This window comes from Amblyraja radiata, chromosome 30 (assembly GCF_010909765.2).
Source record: "Amblyraja radiata isolate CabotCenter1 chromosome 30, sAmbRad1.1.pri, whole genome shotgun sequence".
In the NCBI taxonomy this organism is placed as follows: Eukaryota; Metazoa; Chordata; class Chondrichthyes; order Rajiformes; family Rajidae; genus Amblyraja; species Amblyraja radiata.
Genome location: NC_045985.1, coordinates 4,262,882 through 4,283,976, shown reverse-complemented (window position 1 = coordinate 4,283,976; position 21,095 = coordinate 4,262,882). Strand labels below are relative to the sequence as shown.

Genomic DNA, 21,095 nt, shown 5'->3' with positions numbered 1-21,095 from the left:
AATTAACCTACAAACCTGCACATCTTTGGAGAGTGGGAAGAAACCAAAGATCTCGGAAAAAACCGAAGGTAGACAAAAATGCTGGAGAAACTCAGCGGGTGAGGCAGCATCTATGGAACGAAGGAATAGGCGACGTGTTGGGTTGAGGCCCTTCTTCAGTTTGAACGGGATCCAACTACAGGCCAGATCCTCCCATCTCCACCCCTTTCTGGTTTCCGCAGAGACCGTTCCCTCCGTACCTCCCTGGTGAAATCGTCCCTTCCCACCCAAACCACCCCCTCCCCTGGTACTTTCCCCTTGCAACCGCAGGAGATGCAACACCTGTCCCATTACCTCCTCCCCGCGACTCCATCCACGGACCCAATCAGTCTTTCCAGGTGAAGCAGAGGTTCACTTGCACCTCCTCCAACCTCATCTACTGCATCCGCTGTTCCAGGTGTCAACTTCTCTACATCGGTGAGACCAAGCGCAGGCTCGGTGATCATTTCGTTGAACACCTCCGCTCAGTCTGTCTTAACCAACCTGATCTCCCGGTGGCTCAGCACTTCAACTCCCCCTCCCATTCCCAATCTGACCTTTCTATCCTGGGCCTCCTCCACTGTCCCAGTGAGGCCCAGCACAAATTGGAGGAACAGCACCTCATATTTCACTTGGGTAGTTTACACCCCAGCGGTATGAACATTGACTTCTCCAATTTCAGGTAGTCCATTGCTTCCTCTTTCCTTCCCCTCCCCTTCCCAGCTCTCCCACAGCCCACTGTCTCTGCTTCTTCCTTTCGTTTTCCTGCCCCGCCCTCCTGACATCAGTCTGAAGAAGGGCCTCGACTCGAAACGTCGCCTATTCCTTCGCTCCACAGATGCTGCCTGACCCGTTGAGTTTCTCCAGCTATTTTTTGTCTGCCTTCGATTTTTCTATCATCATGGAATTACCTCCTTCTTCCAATAGGTGTCCCCCTCTCTCCATTGTTCACCTCTTGTTTTCAATGTATGTTTAATACGCCTTCAAATTGTCATCAATCCTACTCGCCAAGGATCCTTGTAGGCCAGCAAGAGGACAATGTGGAGAGTGGATCAAATACATTTGAAACTACGCACATGTCGGGGCGGTTTCATTAACACAATGGGGTTGATGTGCTAAAAGCTACTGATTTCAATACAGTGAGCGCTAAATGAAAGTATTATCCCGATTAATAAATGGATCTTAATAAAAGGAGCAAAGAAGTCCTTCTACAGTTGTACAGGGCCCTAGTGAGACCACACCTGGAGTATTGGGTGCAGGTTTGGTCTCTAAATTTGAGGAAGGACATTCTAGCTATTGAGGGAGTGCAGGGTAGGTTTACAAGGCTAATTCCCGGGATGGAGGGACTGTCATATGCTGAGAGAATGGAGCGGCTGAGCTTGTATACTCTGGAGTTTAGAAGGATGAGAGGGAATTTTATTGAAACATATAAGATTATTAAGGGTTTGGACACACTAGAGGCAGGAAAGATGTTCCCGATATTGGGGAAGTCCAGAACTAGGGGCCACAGTTTAAGAATAACCATATAATGCATTTCGTTGTCTCTGAATGCATTTCGTTGTCTCTGTACTGTACACTGACAATGACAATTAAAATTGAATCTGAATCTGATAACCATATAACCATATAACAATTACAGCACGGAAACAGGCCATCTCGGCCCTACAAGTCTGTGCCGAACAACTTTTTTCCCTTAGTCCCACCTGCCTGCACTCATACCATAACCCTCCATTCCCTTCTCATCCATATGCCTATCCAATTTATTTTTAAATGATACCAACGAACCTGCCGCCACCACTTCCACTGGAAGCTCATTCCACACCGCTACCACTCTCTGAGTAAAGAAGTTCCCCCTCATGTTACCCCTAAACTTCTGTCCCTTAATTCTGAAGTCATGTCCTCTTGTTTGAATCTTCCCTATTCTCAAAGGGAAAAGCTTGTCCACATCAACTCTGTCTATCCCTCTCATCATTTTAAAGACCTCTATCAAGTACCCCCTTAACCTTCTGCGCTCCAGAGAATAAAGACCTAACTTATTCAACCTATCTCTGTAACTTAGTTGTTGAAACCCAGGCAACATTCTAGTAAATCTCCTCTGTACTCTCTCTATTTTGTTGACATCCTTCCTATAATTGGGCGACCAAAATTGTACACCATACTCCAGATTTAGTCTCACAAATGCCTTGTACAATTTTAACATTACATCCCAGCTTCTATACTCAATGCTCTGATTTATAAAGGCTAGCATACCAAAAGCTTTCTTTACCACCCTATCTATATGAGATTCCACCTTCAAGGAACTATGCACGGTTATTCCCAGATCCCTCTGTTCAACTGTATTCTTCAATTCCCTACCATTTACCATGTACGTCCTATTTTGATTTGTCCTGCCAATGTGTAGCACCTCACATTTATCAGAATTAAACTCCATCTGCCATCTTTCAGCCCATTTTTCCAAATGGCCTAAATCACTCTGTAGACTTTGGAAATCCTCTTCATTATCCACAACACCCCCTATCTTGGTATCATCTGCATATTTACTAATCCAATTTACCACCCCTTCATCCAGATCATTGATGTACATGACAAACAACAAAGGACCCAACACAGATCCCTGAGGCACCCCACTAGTCACCTGCCTCCAACCCGACAAACAGCCATCCACCATTACCCTCTGGCTTCTCCCATTCAGCCACTGTTGAATCCATCTTGCTATTCCTGCATTTATACCCAACAGTTGAACCTTCTTAACCAACCTTCCATGAGGAACCTTATCAAAGGCCTTACCAAAGTCCATATAGACAACATCCACTGCTTTACCCTCGTCAATTTCCCTAGTAACCTCTTCAAAAAATTCAAGAAGATTAGTCAAACATGACCTTCCAGGCACAAATCCATGTTGACTGTTCCTAATCAGACCCTGTTTATCCAGATGCTTATATATATTATCTCTAACTATCTTTTCCATTAATTTGCCCACCACTGAAGTCAAACTAACAGGTCTATAATTGCTAGGTTTACTCTTAGAACCCTTTTTAAACAATGGAACAACATGCGCAGTACGCTAATCCTCGGGGACTATTCACGTTTCTAATGACATTTGAAATATTTCTGTCATAGCCCCGGCTATTTCTACACTAACTTCCCTCAATGTTCTAGGGAATATCCTGTCAGGACCTGGAGACTTATCCACTTTTATATTTTTCAAAAGTGTCAGTATTTCTTTTACTTTGAAACTCATAGTATCCATAGCTACTCTACTAGTTTCCCTTACCTCACATAATTCAATATCCTTCTCCTTGGTGAATACCGAAGAAAAGAAATTGTTCAATATCTCCCCCCATCTCTTTTGGCTCTGCAGATAGCTGTCCACTCTGTCTCTCCAATGGACCAATTTTATCCCTCGTTATCCTTTTGCTATTAATATAGCTGTAGAAACCCTTTGGATTTACTTTCACCTTACTTGCCAAAGCAACCTCATATCTTCTTTTAGCTTTTCTAATTTATTTCTTAAGATTCTTTTTACATTCCTTATACTCCTCAAGCACCTCACTTACTTCATGCTGCCTATAATTATTGTAGATCTCCCTCTTTTTCCGAACAAGATGTCCAATTTCCCTTGAAAACCAGGGCTCTTTCCAATTTTTACTGTTTCCTTTCAACCGAACAGGAACATAAAGATTCTGTACTCTTAAAATTTCCCCTTTAAATGTACTCCATTTCTCTTCTACATCCTTCCCATAAAACAAAATGTCCCAGTTCACTCCTTTTAAATCACCTCGCATCTCATCAAAGTTAGCCTTTCTCCAATCAAAAATCTCAACCCTAGGTCCAGTTCTGACCTTCTCCATAATTATATTGAAACTAATGGTATTGTGATCACTGGACCCGAAGTGCTCCCCAACGCATACCTCCGCCACCTGTCCCGTCTCATTTCCTAACAGGAGGTCCAGCACTGCCCATCCTCTAGTAGGTACCTCTATGTATTGCTGCAAAAAACTATCCTGCAAACACTTTACAAACTCCAAACCATCCAGCCCTTTTACAGAATGTGTTTCCCAGTCTATGTGTGGAAAATTGAAATCTCCCACAATCACTACCTTGTGCTTACTACTAATATCTGCTATCTCCTTACATATTTGCTCTTCGAATTCTCGCTCCCCATTTGGCGGTCTATAATACACCCCTATAAGTGTTGCTACACCTTTCCCACTTCTCAGTTCCACCCAAATAGCCTCCCTAGATGAGCCCTCCAATCTATCCTGCCAAAGCACTGCTGTAATATCTTCCCTGACTAGCAATGCAACACCTCCACCTCTTGCCCCTCCAATTCTATCACACCTGAAGCAACGAAATCCTGGAATATTTAGTTTCCAATCACAGCCCTCCTGCAACCATGTTTCACTGATCGCCACAACATCATACTTCCAGGTGTCTATCCAGACTCTAAGGGCTAAGCCATTTAGAACAGAGATGAGCAAAACACTTTTTCACCCAGAGATTGTGAGTCTATGGAATTCTCAGCCTCAGAGGGCGGTGGAGGCAGGTTCTCTGGATGCTTTCAATAGAGCTAGTTACGGCTCTTAAAAATTGCGGAGTCAGGGGATATGGGGAGAAGGCAGGAACGGGGTACTGATCGGGGATGATCAGCCATGATCACATTGAATGACGGTGCTGGTTGGAAAGGCCGAATGGCCTACTCCTGCATTTATTGTCTATTGCCTATTGATCTGTGATGTTGAAGGCATTACAAAGACGTGGTTGATAGAGGTGAAGGACAGATCGCTGAATGAACCAGGATCCAGGTGTTTACGATGTGATTAAAAGGGATGGTAAAGATGTGGTGGAACTGTGCTACTGAATACTGGTGATAGAAAATGTCACACCTGCACTGAGGGAGGTTCTGCTGGAAGCCGCAACTGGCGAGGCAATATGGGTATTAACAATGGTTCAAACACCGAGCTGATGTGTAGGAAGGAACTGCAGATGCTGCTTTAAACCGAAGATAGACACAACATGCTGGAGCAACTGGTTACTAATTAAGAATCTGTCAATCTCGGCCCTAAAAATATCCATTGATTTGGCCTCCCCCTCTTTTTGTGGCAATGAATTCCACAGATTCGCTACCATGTGACTATAGAAATTCCTCTTCATCTAATTTCGAAAAGTTTGTCCTTTTCTCCCGAAGCTGTGGGCTCTAATCCCAGACTTTCCCACTAGGTAAACATTCACCCCACATCCATACTATCCCAATGCTGGTTGTATGTTGGTGGAGTTGAATGCGTTCTTGATGCCAATTTGTAGTAAACGCAGTCCATCATCCCCATCCCGGATTCTCTTCCCCTTTTCTCCCGCAATCCCTAAACTGCTCCTGCTTGTCTTTCTGTCCCAGCGATCCACCCCACTCCAGGCCTCTTCACCCTACCCGCCTAACACGGTTCCGTTTCCTCCTCACTGTTCCCATCTTCTTCTCTCACCACAGCACAAGTGTAACTCCACAACGTTGAGAAAGGTTCCCCATGTCCACTAACCACGCCTGGGGTGTAACGCAGGGAAATCTCTCGGGTTGGTCGCCTGCCCACCTGTGCCTGTGGCCGAGCGGCTTCTCCCCCGGTCCCGGGGCCGCGCTGATGCCGCGAGTCTCCCCCCGACCCCCGGGGACTCTCTGATTCTCTGCTTCTCCCCCCAGTCTCCGTCACCCTGGATGTGGAAACGGCGCATTCGCAGCTCGAGGTGTCTGAGGATCGGAAGAGGGTGAGATGGACCGAGACCTGGAGGAGTCTCCCTGACACCGGGAAGAGGTTTACATACTGGCATTGTGTGCTGGGATCGGAGGGATTCACATCGGGGAGACATTACTGGGAGGTGGAGGTGGCAGGGAATCGGGGCTGGAGACTGGGAGTCGCCGCAGAGTCTGTGGAGAGGAAGAGAAATATCGCAATGACCCCGGAGACTGGAGTCTGGAGCATCGGGCGGTGTGGTGACGGGTTTGATGCATTCACCTCCCCTCCATCCCCTCTCCCCGCCCGTCCCATCCCCGGGAGGGTGGGAGTTTATCTCAGTTACGAGTCCGGGACAGTTTCATTTTACGACGCGGACACCAAGTCCCATCTCCACACCTTCACTGGGAATAAATTCACGGAGAAACTTTATCCTTTCTTCAGGACTTGGCATAAAGACCAGTGGCTGAGAATCTGCTCCGGTTCCGCTCCGGGTGTGTAAAAGGGTCGGGTCCCGGGACCGGCGTCAGGAGCGGGGCTCAGGGGCTGTGGGGCAGAAACCCGGTGGACAACAGGTCGGCGCTGAACGAACGGCTCCCATTTAATCCCCAAATTCCGCATCGTATAAACCCAAGTGAGCGCGGAAATAAAACCAGGGGGAATGTAAATGTGGGAAGAGTGAAATAAAAATTAGAATTGTATTGTTCTGTTTTGGGCTTATGACAATAAAACACTTTTGACTCTCGGATCGCCTTTAAAACTTCTTCCTCTGAGTGTGATGATTCTCACTAACTTCCCTATCTGTATTGTATCAGCCAAAGCAGATCACCCCATCAGTATCATTCGTTGAAAAAAAACAAGGCCAGCCGATTCCAATCCATCTCCAATCGGGCAAGATCTTGGTACACCTACTCTGCGGTCTTTCTAACCCAGCACATCCCACCTCCGATATTGGGATGGTGGGCAAATATCTAGCTCTGTGAAATTTCACGGTTCAGCCCCCCTTCCAACCACATCTATTGCATTCGCGGTCTTAGATGTCAGCTGCTCTACATCGGTGAGACCAAGCGTAGGCTTCGCCCAACACCTCCGCTCAGTTCGCAACAACCAACCTGATCTCCCGGTGGCTCAGCACTTCAACTCCCCCTCCCATTCCCAATCCGACCTTTCTGTCCTGGGCCTCCTCCATGGCCAGAGTGAGTCCCACCGCAAATTGGAGGAGCAGCACCTCATATTTCGCTTGGGCAGTTTACACCCCAGCGGTATGAACATTGACTTCTCCAATTTCAGGTAGTCCCTGCTATCTCCCTCCTTCCCCTTCCCAGCTCTCCCACAGCCCACTGTCTCCACCTCTTCCTTTCTTCTTCCCGACCCCCCCCCCCCCACCCTCACATCAGTCTGAAGAAGTATCTCGACCCAAAACGTTGCCAATTTCCTTCGCTCCATGGATGCTGCCTCACCCGCTGAGATTCTCCAGCATTTTTGTCTACCTTCGATTTTCCAGCATCTGCAGTTCCTTCTTAAACACCGGGATGGATGGTGCTGCGTGAGGTGAATCTACCAGAAATTATCTGCTGACCCACCATGGGAAGGGGTTAACGTACAAGGTATTTTTGACTGATCGGAATCAGCAGTTGTTCAAGTGTCCTGTTACACGCAGAGAATACATGTACCTGCAGGAATTTGCTCAACCCATGGAGACTCATTCCTTTGAAACCAATCACCAGAGTTATTTGAGCCGGAACATCTCCCACAATCCGGGCAAACATACAATAGCTTCGTGACAACCGGCTAAACCGGTCTTGCTGATCGAGTCTATGTGGGTAAACACAAATGCTGAAGAAACCCGCTGAGTTTCTCCTGGTCTCCTCCATTGCCAGAGTGAGCAACACCGAAAATTGGAGGAACAGCACCTCACATTCCGCCTGGGTTGCTTGCGTCCCGATGGCATGAACGTTGAATTCTCCCAGTTTTGCTAGCCCTTGCTGTCTCCTCCCCTTCCTTAACCCTCGAGCTGTCTCCTCCCATCCCCCCCCCCTCGGGCTCCTCCTCCTCCCTTTTTCATTCCTTCTCCCCCCCCCCCCCCCCACTCCCTATCAGTCTGAAGAAGGGGTTCGGCCCGAAACGTCGCCTATTTCCTTCGCTCCATAGATGCTGCTGCACCCGTTGAGTTTCTCCAGCATATTTGTGTACCTGCTGAAGAAACTCAGCGGATGAGGCAGCATCTCTGGAGCGAAGAAACAGCTGACCCAACACGGGAAGGGGTTAACGTACAAGGTATTTTTGACTGGTCCGTATCAGCAGTTGTTCAAGTGTCCTGTTACACGCAGAGAATACATGTCCCTGCAGGAATTTGCTCAACCCATGGAGACTCATTCCTTTGATATCAATCACCAGAGTTAATTGAGCCGGAACATCTCCCACAATCCGGGCAAACATACAATAGCTTCGTGACAACCGGCTAAACCGGTCTTGCTGATCGAGTCAATGTTGTGTTGAAGGTAAACAAAAACGCTGGAGAAACAAAACCTTCGAGTTGTATCGAATTACGATGCCCCCCCCCCCCCTCCCGATGAAATCTCCTTGGCAACGGCTTAACCAAGCGTCACTAGGCCATGGTTATGTTGAACACGCTATCTTTCAGCCAAGACCTGTTGGATCACCCGATTCATAACCATAACCTCAAATCCCAATGGTACAAACATTAAATTCTTCAATTTTCGCTAATTAATAACGACCCACTACCCCCTTTCCCGCTTCCTCACAAGTCCATAAGGTATAGGAGGAGAATTAGGCCATTCGGCCCATCAAGTCTATGCCAGAATTCAATCATAGCTGATCTCTTCCCACTAATCCCATTTTACTGCCTTCTCCCCATAGCCCTTGGCACCCGTTCTAATCAAGAATTTGTCTATCACTGCCTTGGATATACCCACTGACTTGGCCTCCACAGCCCCCTGTGGCAATGAGATCCACAGATTCACCACCCTCTGACTAAATACATTCCTCCTTATCTCCTCCCTAAAGGAACGTCCTTTATTTCAAAGGCTATGATCTCTGGCCCTAGACTCTCCCACTGGTGGAACGTGCACTCTATTCACACCTGTCACTGTTTTGGTTGACTTGACGGCTCTCTTCCTCCCAATTTCTGTCACATTAGACTTTCAGCCCAGAGACATTAGGTTAGACGAACTAGGTACCAATGTCTGACTATGGGAGTGTGTAGGTGGTCACCTGAAATGAATGGAATTGTGAATCTGCCGGCTACCACCCACTGCGTGTGGACCTGGGGGACCCCACAAGGGGCAAATATGGGTGCTAAATAGATGAATGAGGTACCACTTTAATCCACTACCACGGTGTGCTGACTGCCACGCCTCTATGAACAACACAAACGGCAGACATTTTCCCACTGCAAAAGGCCCGCCAGACCCCCCAACAAAGGGCCTAAAAATGGACTTGCATATAAACGAGCAAGGTACTACTCAAAAATAGTGGCAGAGGTTCACCTGCACCTCCTCCAACCTCATCTATTGCATCCGCTGCTCTAGATGTCAGCTGCTCTTCTTCGGTGAGACCAAGTGTAGGCATGGCCATCGCTTCGCCCAACACCTCCGCTCAGTTCACAATAACTAACCTGATCTGCCGGTGGCTCAGCACTTCAACTCCCCCTCCCATTCCCAATCCGACCTTTCTGTCCTGGGCCTCCTCCATGGCCAGAGTGAGTTCCCACCGTAAATTAGAGGAGCAGCATCTCATATTCCGCTTGGGCAGTTTACACCCCAGCGGTATGAACATTGATTTCTCCAATTTCAGGTAGTCCCTGCTTTCTCCTCCCCTTCTCAGCTCTCCATCAGCCCACTGGCTCCACAACTTCTTCTCTCCCCACCCCCCCCCCCCCCCCCCCCACACCCTCACATCAGTCTGAAGAAGGGTGTCGACCCGAAACATTGCCTATTTCCTTCGCTCCATAGAGGCTGCCTCACCAGCTGAGTTTCTCCAGCATTTTTGTCTACCGCCAAATGAACAAGTTGAGTTCATAGAGTACAAAATGGGTTACGTCAGACACATAGTCCGCAGCACTACAGGTACCAGACACCCCAAAAATGGACACCCTCGACTCTGCTGTCTAACTAGGCTAGCCTCGATATTGTGGGTACCAGCTAGAACCAAGTTAAAATGATCTACCACACGTTGTGGGATATAAATTGACCTGTGACAGAACAATTATCTGCTGCATTTGGGTCTACCAGATCCCCTAAATGGGCCCTTGGGCCAATCTAGGCTAGCCTAGATATTGAAGGTACCAGTTAAAACCAGGTTTAGATGATCAATCGCAGCCTAGGAAATAAAAAATCCTAACCAGGCAATGGATTATTATTCTGGCATGGGTGATATTGTATTTCCTAGACTGTGATTGATCATCTAAACCTAGTTTTAGCTGGTACCTTTAATATCTAGGCTAGCCTAGATTGACCCATTTAGGGGGTCTGGTAGACCCAATGTAGCAGATAATTGTTAAATTGCCATTATATTTGAGTGGTACCTTGCTCGTCTATATGCTAGCCCATTTTTTAGGCCCTTTGTGGGGGATCTGGCGGGCCTTTTGCAGCGGGAGAAATGTCTGCCGTTTGTGTGGTTGATAGAGGCGTGGTAGTGAGCACACAATGGTGGTGAATTTAGGTGGGACCTCGTTCCTCTATTTAGCACCGATTTTTTGGCCCCTGGGGGTGGGGTGGGGGGGGGGGGGGGTCCCCAGGTCTACCCGCAGCGGGTGGTATCCGGCGGACTCCCAATTCCGTTCATTTCAGGAGATCCCCTACACACTCCCATAGTCCGACATTGGTAGCTAGTTCGTCTCACCTAATGACTCTGGGCTGAAGGTCTATATACCGATTCGCTTAATGTGTTGTTGGTGCGAAATTGCCAGGGACTCTTCACCCTGAACACTTGCAGCAAAACACCATCGTTTAGTATTGTTTAAGAAAGAACTGCAGATGGTGGTTTAAACCGAAGATAGACACAAAAAGCTGGAGTAACTCAGCGGGACAGGCAGCTTCTCTGGAGAGAAGGAATGTGCGCCGTTTCGGGTCGAGACACTTCTTCAGACTGGTTAGGGATTAGGGAAACGAGAGATATAGACGATGAGGTAGAGAGATAAAGAACAATGAATGAAAGATATGCAAAAATGTAACGATGATAATGGAAACAGGCTATTTGTTAGCTGTTTGTCGGGTGCTGCTGGTGAGACTTGGGTGGGGGAGGGGGTAGAGAGAGAGAGAGGAAATGCCAGGGTTAGTTGACATTAGTGAAATCAATATTCATAGCACTGGGCGGTAAGTTGCCCAAGTGAAATATGAGATGCTGGTATTATTCAGCCTTCATTGCCAGCGCACTGTAGCGCGCACAGGAGACATTCGCGCTGCTTCAGCGCTCACGGGGAACACGAGGAAGTTCCCGGAATTAAAATGGCTTCGAAAGCTCAGTTGGACTGAAGACGCAGTTTGTCCCATCTGCCTGGATTTCTTCGCCGACCCGGTTATACTGGAGTGCGAGCACAACTTCTGCCGCTCCTGTATCACACGGTGTTGGGACGGGGATGGGAGAAACTCCTGCCCGGAATGTAGAGAGGAGTTTGCTGAGAGCACCCTCAGGGTGAATCGGGCCTTGGCGAATATGTCCGAGAAAGCTCGAACAGCCAGCCCGAAAGTGGAAAGGGAGGAAAGTAAACTTCACTGCGAGGAACATCAGGAAGAACTGAAGCTGTTTTGTGAAACTGACCAACAACTGATCTGCCTGATCTGCCGAGATTCGCGGGAACACAGAGATCACCTCTTCATGCCGATTAAAGAAGCTGTTGAAATCTACAAGGTAAAAGCAAACAGAATCTGTGATTTTTTATTTCCGCCTTTCGCAGAGACCGCTCCCTCTGCGCCTGTGATTTTTCACCCAGTTTCCCACCCGAACCACCCCATCCCCAGATACTTATTTTTTAAATTTCTAAATAGACTTTTTTCGAGAAATGAATATATATACAATACATGATCCTGACAAAACTCCATCCGACATTCTCGGAGACTGTACATACATACAATACAGTTTCCCCAAATCATAAATTTATCCCCCACCCTTGCCACTCATGTGGCCCCCTGGCGTGGAATCCCTTCCCTTATTTTGAGGGGCGTCTCCACCACATCCTGCCCCCCATGTCCAGCAGCGGGAAGACCCTCGACTGTGGTCCTCCCCCACCGAGCCTTGGCGTTGGCTGCACCAAGCTTCAGCGAGTCCCTCAGCACGTACTCCTGCAGTCTGCAGTGGGCCAGTCGGCAACATTCCCCGACGGACATCTCTCTCTGCTGGGTGGTGAGCAACACTCGGGCAGACCAAAGAGGGTCTTTCACCGAGTTGATGACCCTCCAGCAGCACTCGATGTCAGTCTCTGAATGTGTCCCTGGGAACAGTCCGTAAATCACAGAGTCCTCTGTGACGGAGCTGTTCGGGATAAATCGTTCCAGGGACCCTTTCATACCTCTCCAGACTCGTTTTGCAAATCCACACTCTCCTAAGAGGTGGGCAACCGTCTCCTCTCCATAGCAACCGTCCCGAGGGCAGCGTGCGCTGGTAGTGAGGTTCCGACGGTGCAGGAAGAATGTGACTGTGAGGGCTCCCCTCACCGCCAGCCAAGCCAGGTCTTTGTGCTTCCCCAGGTACACGTCCCAGCAGCTACGGTAAGAAATGGAACACCTGTCGCTCTGCCTTTACATCCATCAAGGGACACCTGCAGCCCTTCCAGGCGAGAGAGAGGTTGGCGTGCACCACCTCTCACCTCATCCACAGCATTCGGTTTTTTTCTTCCGGCGTAGCCTCCATTACATCGGCGAGGCAGGAGGGTAGACTTTACCACGCCACGGTTTCGGCATCACCCGCGCTAGACCCGCCAAGACCCGATGGATCTATCGGTTGCTAACTATTTCAACCCTCGTTCGCATTCCTACGCTGACCTTTCTGTCCTGGGCTTCCTTGGTTGCTTGTGTGAGGCCAAATTTCGCTTGTATAGCAAAAGGATTTGAGTATAGGAGCAGGGAGGTTCTACTGCAGCTGTACAGGGTCTTGGTGAGACCACACCTGGAGTATTGCGTACAGTTTTGGTCTCCAAATCTGAGGAAGGACATTATTGCCATAGAGGGAGTACAGAGAAGGTTCACCAGACTGATTCCTGGGATGTCAGGACTGTCTTATGAAGAAAGACTGGATAGACTTGGTTTATACTCTCTAGAATTTAGGAGATTGAGAGGGGATCTTATAGAAACTTACAAAATTCTTAAGGGGTTGGACAGGCTAGATGCAGGAAGATTGCTCCCGATGTTGGGGAAGTCCAGGACAAGGGGTCACAGCTTAAGGATAAGGGGGAAATCCTTTAAAACCGAGATGAGAAGAACTTTTTTCACACAGAGAGTGGTGAATCTCTGGAACTCCCTGCCACAGAGGGTAGTCGAGGCCAGTTCATTGGCTATATTTAAGAGGGAGTTAGATGTGGCCCTTGTGGCTAAGGGGATCAGAGGGTATGGAGAGAAGGCAGGTACGGGATACTGAGTTGGATGATCAGCCATGATCATATTGAATGGCGGTGCAGGCTCGAAGGGCCGAATGGCCTACTCCTGCACCTAATTTCTATGTTTCTATAGCTCGGAATTTGTCGAGTAATGCCTCTTTAAATTCTACAGTTTCAGGTCACCGTTTCGACATCCGCCCCCCCCCCCCAACACTTTAATTGCCTATGCCACACCTGGAATCGCAACCATTTCCTCCTTCCCCTCCCTACACCCAGTCCCCTCCCACCTACATTCTTTCTTGTTTTATAACTCACACCTCTTTGTTTCCTTGCTCCTTACCTCCCTACATTGGTTCCGTCTGGTCTAATACTCACTGAATCTGAATCTCAATCCCAGGAGCAGATTAAAACATCCTTCGAGACTCTCACAAAAAATGAATCAGCGATGGAGGAAATGGAGCAGCAACAGAAACAGAAGATTTCTGGAGTTCGGGTAAGGTTTCCAGTTTCTCTTCTCTGGCCACACACTCATCTCCCTGCTACCTTCAGGTAGAAGGTACAGGAGCCTGAAGACAGCAACGTCCAGGTTCAGGAATAGCTACTTCCCCACAGCTATCAGGCTATTAAATTCAACTCAAAACAAAACACAGAACTTTAATAGCCCATTGAACTTTATCTGTTTTTTTATGTGTGTGTGTATATATATATATTATATGGTGTATGAACACACTGATCTGGTTTGTATTTATTTTTGCCTACTATGTTCTGTTGTGCTGAAGCAAAGCAAGAATTTCATTGTCCTATCTGGGACATGACAATAAACTCACTTGAATCTTGAATCTGGTTTTACAACTTGCATCTCTTGTTTCCTTACTCCTTACCTCCATACGTTTTGTCTTTTCATGTCTGGCCCTTGACCAACCATCTATAAATCCCCCCACCCCCTACCCAAAGCCTCACTATATCCAACAATCACTAGGCAGACTCATTCCTGCCCCAACCTTCTTTGTAAACTTTCATGTGCAGTTCCGTGTCTGCAGTTCATTGGTTCCGTCTGTTCTAATTCTTTTACTCACTGAATCTCAATCTCAATCAGGAGAAGATTAAAACATCCTTCAAGACTCTCACAAAAACTAAATCGGCGACGGAGGAAATGGAGCAGCAGCAGAAACAGAAGATTTCTGGAGTTCGGGTAAAGTTTCCAGTTTCCCTTCTCTGATCTTGTGCTATTTTCTTAGATTCCAGGCTGGATATTATTGATCTTCATCTTTCATTTGACAGGAACAGTCACATGACATGTTGACCCACATCACATCGATATTTGCTGAACTGCGCCAGATTATCGATGATAAAGAGCGGCTCTTTCACCAGGAACTCCGGGAAGAAGAGGCGAGCGTTCTACACCCAATGGAGAATAACCTACGAGCGATTCAAGAGAAGTTAAACTCTATTCGAGAGCAACTCCTAAAGATAAAGGAGCGGATGAACCAAACGGACAGTTTGATATTTCTGAAGGTAAGGGGTTACATTTGCAGTTTGCTTTTGGTGTAACTGCAAAATCACAAAATGGTGCACAACAGTTTGAAATGAATTTAGCATTCACGATGTGGAATCTCAGTGTAAATTAATTGGTCTTTCCCTTGTTATGTATTTCAGGAGGAAACTCGTCAGAAGAGGAGGTGAGGCTCGCAGCATTGTTTTTGAGCAATAACTCAAGAAACGTTGGACGTTGGTCTTTTAACTACTTGTTTAATTAATGCAGGGTGAGTGATGAAATCCAGAGGTTGTCAGTAGCAGATGGATCTCTCGCCGTTGGAAAGTTCGATCACCCATTTTTGTTGAAAACGGTGTTCAGCGAAGATGTCGATGGCATTACGAAAGGTAAAACCTGAAGAAAAAAGCCTATTAGAGAAATTGAAGTATCAATTACATGTAAAGAGTATATTTAATACTGGACTGATGAGGCACTTCAGACATGTCTACGCCGCATCTGCACCCAGGATGAGGTGTTCCAAACCAGGTCTTGTATTGTATGTATGAATAGCCTCTGAGAATGTTGGATGGAGTTTTGTCGGGATCATGTATTGTCTATATTTATTTATCAAATATAGTCTATTTTGAAATAAAGATTAAAGAACCGAGCGGAGGTGTTGGGTGAAGCGATCTCCAAGCCTGCGCTTGGTCTCACCGATGTAGGGCAGTTGGCACACGGAACAGCGGATGCAATAGATGAGGTTGGAGGAAGTGCAGATGAACCTTCTACCTCATCTAGAAAGACTGCTTGGGTCTTTGGATGGAGTCGAGGGGGGGAGGTAAAGCGACAAGTGTAGCGTTTCCTGCGGTTGCAAGGGAAAGTGTCAGGGGAGGGGGTGGTTTGGGTGGGAAGGGACGAATTGACCAGGGAGTTACGGAGGGAGCGGTCTCTGCGGAAAGCAGAAAGGGGAGGAGATGGGAAGAGGAGGCCAGTGGTGGGATCCCGTTGGAGTTGGCGAAAAAGTCATAGGATTATCTGTTGTATGTGACGGCTGGTAGGGTGGAACTCTGTCCTTGTTGCGAGTGGTGGGATGGGGAGTGAGAACAGAGGTACGGGATATAGAGGAGACCCTGATGAGAGCCTCATCTATGGAAGAAGAGGGGAGCCCCCGTCCCCTAAAGAACTAGGAAATCTGGTTCCTCGCTCTGCTGGGTGGTGAACAGCGCTCGGGCAGACCAAAGAGCGTCTTTCGCTCAGTTCGCAACAACCAACCTGATCTCCCGGTGGCTCAGCAACTCCCCCTCCCATTCCCAATCCGACCTTTCTGTCCTGGGCCTCCTCCATGGCCAGAGTGAGTCCCACCGCAAATTGGAGGAGCAGCACCTCATATTTCGCTTGGGCAGTTTACATCCCAGCGGTATGAACATTGACTTCTCCAATTTCAGGTAGTCCCTGCTTTCTCCCTCTTTCCCCTCCCCTTCCCAGCTCTCCCAATGCCCACAATTCCTTTATTTTTCCCGCACCCCCTCCTCCCGACATCAGACTGAAGAAGGGTTTCGGCCTGAAACATCGCCTATTTCCTTCGCTCCATAGATGCTGCTGCACCCGCTGAGTTTCTCCAGCATTTTTGTGTACCTTCGATCTTCCAGCATCTGCAGTTCCTTCTTGAACGACATGAATTACCTCCTTTGTCCCACAGGTGTCCCCCTCTCTCCATTGTCCCCCTCTTGTTTTCGATGTATGTTTAATTATTTCCTTCCATCCCGTACCACCCCCTCCCCGGGCACTTTGCCTTGCAACCGCAAGAGATGCAACACCTGTCGATTTACCTCCCCCCTCAACTCCATTCAAGGACCCAAGCAGTCGTTCCAGGTGCCACATAGGTTCACATGTATCTCCTCCAATCTACAATCTACAGCATCCGCTGCTCTAGGTGTCAGCTGATCTACATCGGTGAGACCAAGTGGAGGCTGGGCGATGGTTTCGCCGAACACCTCCGCTCGGTCCGCAATAACCAACCTGACCTCCCGGTGGCTCAGCACTTCAACTCCCCCTCCCACTCCGTAACCGACCTCTCTGTCCTGGGCCGCCTCCATGGCCAGAGCGAGCAACACCGGAAATTGGAGGAACAGCACCTCATATTCCGCTTGGGGAGTCTGCATCCTGGGGGCATGAGCATCGAATTCTCCCAATTTTGTTAGCCCTTGCTGTCTCCGCCCCTTCCTATTTCTCCCTCAGTCCTCGGGCTCCTCCGCCTCCTTTTTCCTCCCCCCCCCACCCCCCATCAGACTGAAGAAGGGGTTCGGCCCGAAACATTGCCTATTTCCTTCGCTCCATAGATGCTGCTGCACCCGCCGAGTTTCTCCAGCATTTTTGTGTACCTTCGATTTTTCCAGCATCTGCAGATCCTTCTTAAACACTATGTTTAACACGCCTTCGAATGGTCTTCAATCCTACTCGCCAAGGATCTTTGTTGGCCAGCAAGAGGACAGATTGAGGACAATGTGGCGAGTGGATCAAATACATTTGAAACTACGCACATGTAGGGGCGGTTTCGTAGACACATTGGGGTTGATGTGGTAAAAGCTACTGATTTCAATACAGTGAGCGTTGTAAGTAGCGCTAAATGAAAGTATAGTCCTAAATAATAAATGGATGTAAATAAAATGACTAAAGAGGTCCGTCTGCAGTTGTACAGGGCCGTAGTGAGACCACACCTGGAGTATTGTGTGCAGTTTTGGTCTCCTAATTTGAGGAAGGACATTCTTGCTATTGGGGGTGTGCAGCGTAGGTTCACCAGGTTAATTCCCGGAATGGCGGGACTGTCATATGCTGAGAGAATGGAGCGGCTGGGCTTGTATACTCTGGAGTTTTGAAGGATGAGAGGGGATCTTATACGATCATTAAGGGTTTGGACACGCTAGAGGCGGGAAACATGTTCCCGATGTTGGGGGAGTCAAGAACCAAGGTCACAGTTAAGAATAAGGGGTAAGCCATTTAGAACGGAGATGAGGAACCATTTTCTCACTGAGTTGCGAATCTGTGGAATTCTCTGCCTCAGTGGAGGCCGATTCTCTGGATACTTTCAAGAGAGAGCTAGATAGGGCTCTTAAAGATAGCGGAGTCAGGGGATATGGGGAGAAGGCAGGAACGGGGTACTGATTGTGGATGATCAGCCATGATCACATTGAATGTGGCTTGAAGGGTCAAATGGCCTACTCCTGCACCTATTGTCTATTGTCTATTGCCTATTGATCACTGATGATGAAGGCATTGCAAATACATGGTTGGTAGAGGCGAATGACAGAGAGCTAAACGAACCAGGATCCATGTTTTCACAAGGTGAAAGAGAGGGATGTTAAAGATGTGGTCGAACTGTGTGTGCTACTGAATACTGGTGATAGAAAATGTCCCCATCTCCTCGCTGTCCCCAGCTTCTTCTCTCGCCACAACGTTGAGAAAGTTTTCCCATGTCCCCTCGCCGTGCTTGGGGTGTAAACCCGGGAAATCTCTTGGTTGGTCGCCTGTGCCCGAGTCACCCCCCGACCCCCGGGGACTCTCTGATTCTCTCCTTCTCTCCCCAGTCTCCGTCACCCTGGATGTGGAAACAGCGGGTTCGCGGCTCGAGGTGTCTGAGGATCGGAAGAGGGTGAGATGTACCGGGACCCGGAGGAGTCTCCCTGACACCGGGAAGAAGTTTACATACTGGCCGTGTGTGCTGGGATCAGAGGGGTTCGCATCGGGGAGACATTACTGGGAGGTGGAGGTGGCGAGGAGTCGGGACTGGAGTCTGGGAGTCGCCGCAGAGTTTGTGGAGAGGAAGAAACTGGTCACACTGACCCCGGAGACTGGAGTCTGGTGCATCAGGCGTTGGGGGGATGAAAGGTTTAATGCACTCACCTCCCCTCCATCCCCTCTCCCCGCCCGTCCCATCCCCGGGAAGGTGGGAGTTTATCTCAGTTACGAGTCCGGGACAGTTTCATTTTACGACGCGGACACCAAGTCCCATCTCCACACCTCCACTGGGAATAAATTCACGGAGAAACTTTATCCTTTCTTCTGGACTTGGGATGAAAAGCAGTGTCTGATAATCTGCCCCGGTTCCGCTCCGGGTGTGTAAAAGGGTCGGGTCCCGGGACCGGCGTCATGAGCGGGGGTCAGGGGCTGTGGGGCAGAAACCCGGTGGACAACATATCGGCGCTGAACGAACGGCTCCCATTTAATCCCCAAATTCCGCGTCGTGAAACAAACCCCAGTGAGCGCGGAAATAAAACCAGGGGGAATGTAAATGTGGGAAGAGTGAAATAAAAATAAGAATTGTATTGTTCTGTTTGGGTTAAACGACAATAAACACTTTTGACTCTCAGATCTCTTTGAAAATTTCTTCCTCTCATCCGAAGCCAAAACGGTTTGAGTGTGATGATTTTCACTAACTTCCCTATCTATATGACTCGTGTAGTTGTATCGGCCAAATCAGATCACCCCATCAGTATCATTCGCTCAACCCCCCCCCCCCCTTCATCTACTGCTGGACACCATAGAGCAGGGGGAAGCTTGCAACACCTGAATGGAGAATTAGTCTTTCCAGGTGAGACAGAGGTTCACCTGCACCTCCTCCAACCTCATTTATTGCATCCGCTGCTCTAGGTGTCAGCTGCTCTACATCGGTGAGACCAAGCGCAGGCTTTGCCCAACACCTCCGCTCAGTTCACAATAACCAACCTGATCTCCCGGTGGCTCAGCGCTTCAACTCCCCCTCCCATGCCCAATCCGGCCTTTCTGTCCTGGGCCTCCTCCATGGCTAGAGTGAGGCCCACCGCAAATTGGAGGAGCAGCACCTCATATTTCGCTTGAGCAGTTTACATCCCAGCGGTATGAACATTTACTTCTCCAATTTCAGGTAGTCCCTGATTTCCCCTCCCCTTCCATATCTCCCTAAGCCCACTTTCTCGGCCTTTTCCTTTTTTCTTCCCGCACCCCCCCCCCCCCCCCCTCACATCAGTCTGAAGAATGGTCTCGACCCAAAACATTGCCTATTTCCTTCGCTCCATAGATGCTGCCTCACCCGCGTTTCTCCAGCGTTTTTGTCTACCTTCAATTTTCCAGCATCTGCAGTTCCTTCTGAAAAACCGGGGGATGGATGATGCTGCTTGAGGTGAATCTACCAGAACATTGTCAGCTCACCCCAACACGGGAAGGAGTTAATGTGGAAGGTAATTTCTTGACTGGTCCGTATCAGCAGGAACTTAAGCTACAGAACGCTACGTCCTTCGACAACATAGAAAACAGAATGCAGGCGTCAGGCTCCGGCCTCTTGAGCCAGCACTGCCATTCATATGCTCATGGCTGATTATCCAAAATCAGTACTTCGTTCCTGCTCGCCCCCCCCCCCCCCCACCCCCCACCCCCCCCACCCCCCAATCCCCCATATCCCTTGATCCCGTTAGCCCCAAGAGATAAATCTTATGCCCCTGTCCCACTTAGGAAACCTGAACGTAAACCTCTGGAGACTTTAATAATAATAATAATAATATATATTTTATTGTCATTGCACGTCAGTGCAACGAGATTTAGTGTGCAGCTCCACTGATGTCCAGGAAAGGTAAATAAATACAATACATAAATAAACAAGCTGAATTGATTGACGTGACCATCTGAGGGAGACTGTCCAAAGGGGTGGGGGGGGGGGGGGCACTCATTAGGGCCGGTTCAGAGCCGCTATAGCCTTGGGATGAAACTGTTCCTGAGTCTGGAGGTTCGGGCGTAGAAGGCCTTGTAACGTCTGCCGGAGGGAAGTAGTTGAAACAGACCGTGGCAGGGGTGTGATGAGTCCTTATGGATGCTGAGGGCCTTCCTGAGGCACCGCGTGTGGTAGATGCCCTCCAAGGCTGGTAGCTCTGTCCCGATGATCCTCTGCGCTCTGTTGACGACGCGCTGAAGAGCTCTCCTCTCCGCCTCCGTGCAGCTGAGATACCACACAGAGATGCCATACGTTAGTATGCTCTCTGTGGTGCAGTGGTAGAACGTTGTCAGCAGCTGTTGGGGCAGACCGGTCTTTTTTAATGTCCTCAGGAAGAACAGTCGTTGCTGTGCCTTCTTGACCAGCGCGGCGGTGTTTGTGGACCATGTGAGGTCTTCTGAAATGTGAGTGCCCAAAAACTTAAAGCTGGACACTCTCTCCACACTTTCCCCATAAATGGAGATTGGGTCGTATTCTCCAGAATGGGACCTCCTGAATTGCGCCCCACCCAAGGTTTCCGTGCGGTACCCGGAGATTTTTGTCAGTCTCCCTACCTGCTTCCTCTACCTGCAACCACCTGCAACCTCCGGG

The 21,095-nt window shown here is 48.6% G+C and overlaps 1 protein-coding gene across 1 annotated transcript in view; it reads left to right on the top strand.

Annotated features, from left to right (window-relative positions):
- LOC116989911 (trichohyalin-like) overlaps positions 1 to 18,646 on the top strand; it is a 78,642-nt gene extending 59,996 nt beyond the window's left edge. The window contains exons 15-22 of the mRNA XM_033047466.1: positions 5,708 to 5,765; positions 11,117 to 11,609; positions 13,688 to 13,783; positions 14,572 to 14,805; positions 14,947 to 14,969; positions 15,053 to 15,171; positions 18,349 to 18,385; positions 18,493 to 18,646. Coding sequence (XP_032903357.1) covers positions 5,708 to 5,765; positions 11,117 to 11,609; positions 13,688 to 13,783; positions 14,572 to 14,805; positions 14,947 to 14,969; positions 15,053 to 15,171; positions 18,349 to 18,385; positions 18,493 to 18,646 — 1,214 coding nt within the window. The remainder of the gene's footprint in view (positions 1 to 5,707; positions 5,766 to 11,116; positions 11,610 to 13,687; positions 13,784 to 14,571; positions 14,806 to 14,946; positions 14,970 to 15,052; positions 15,172 to 18,348; positions 18,386 to 18,492) is intronic.
- Positions 18,647 to 21,095: the final 2,449 nt, after the last annotated feature.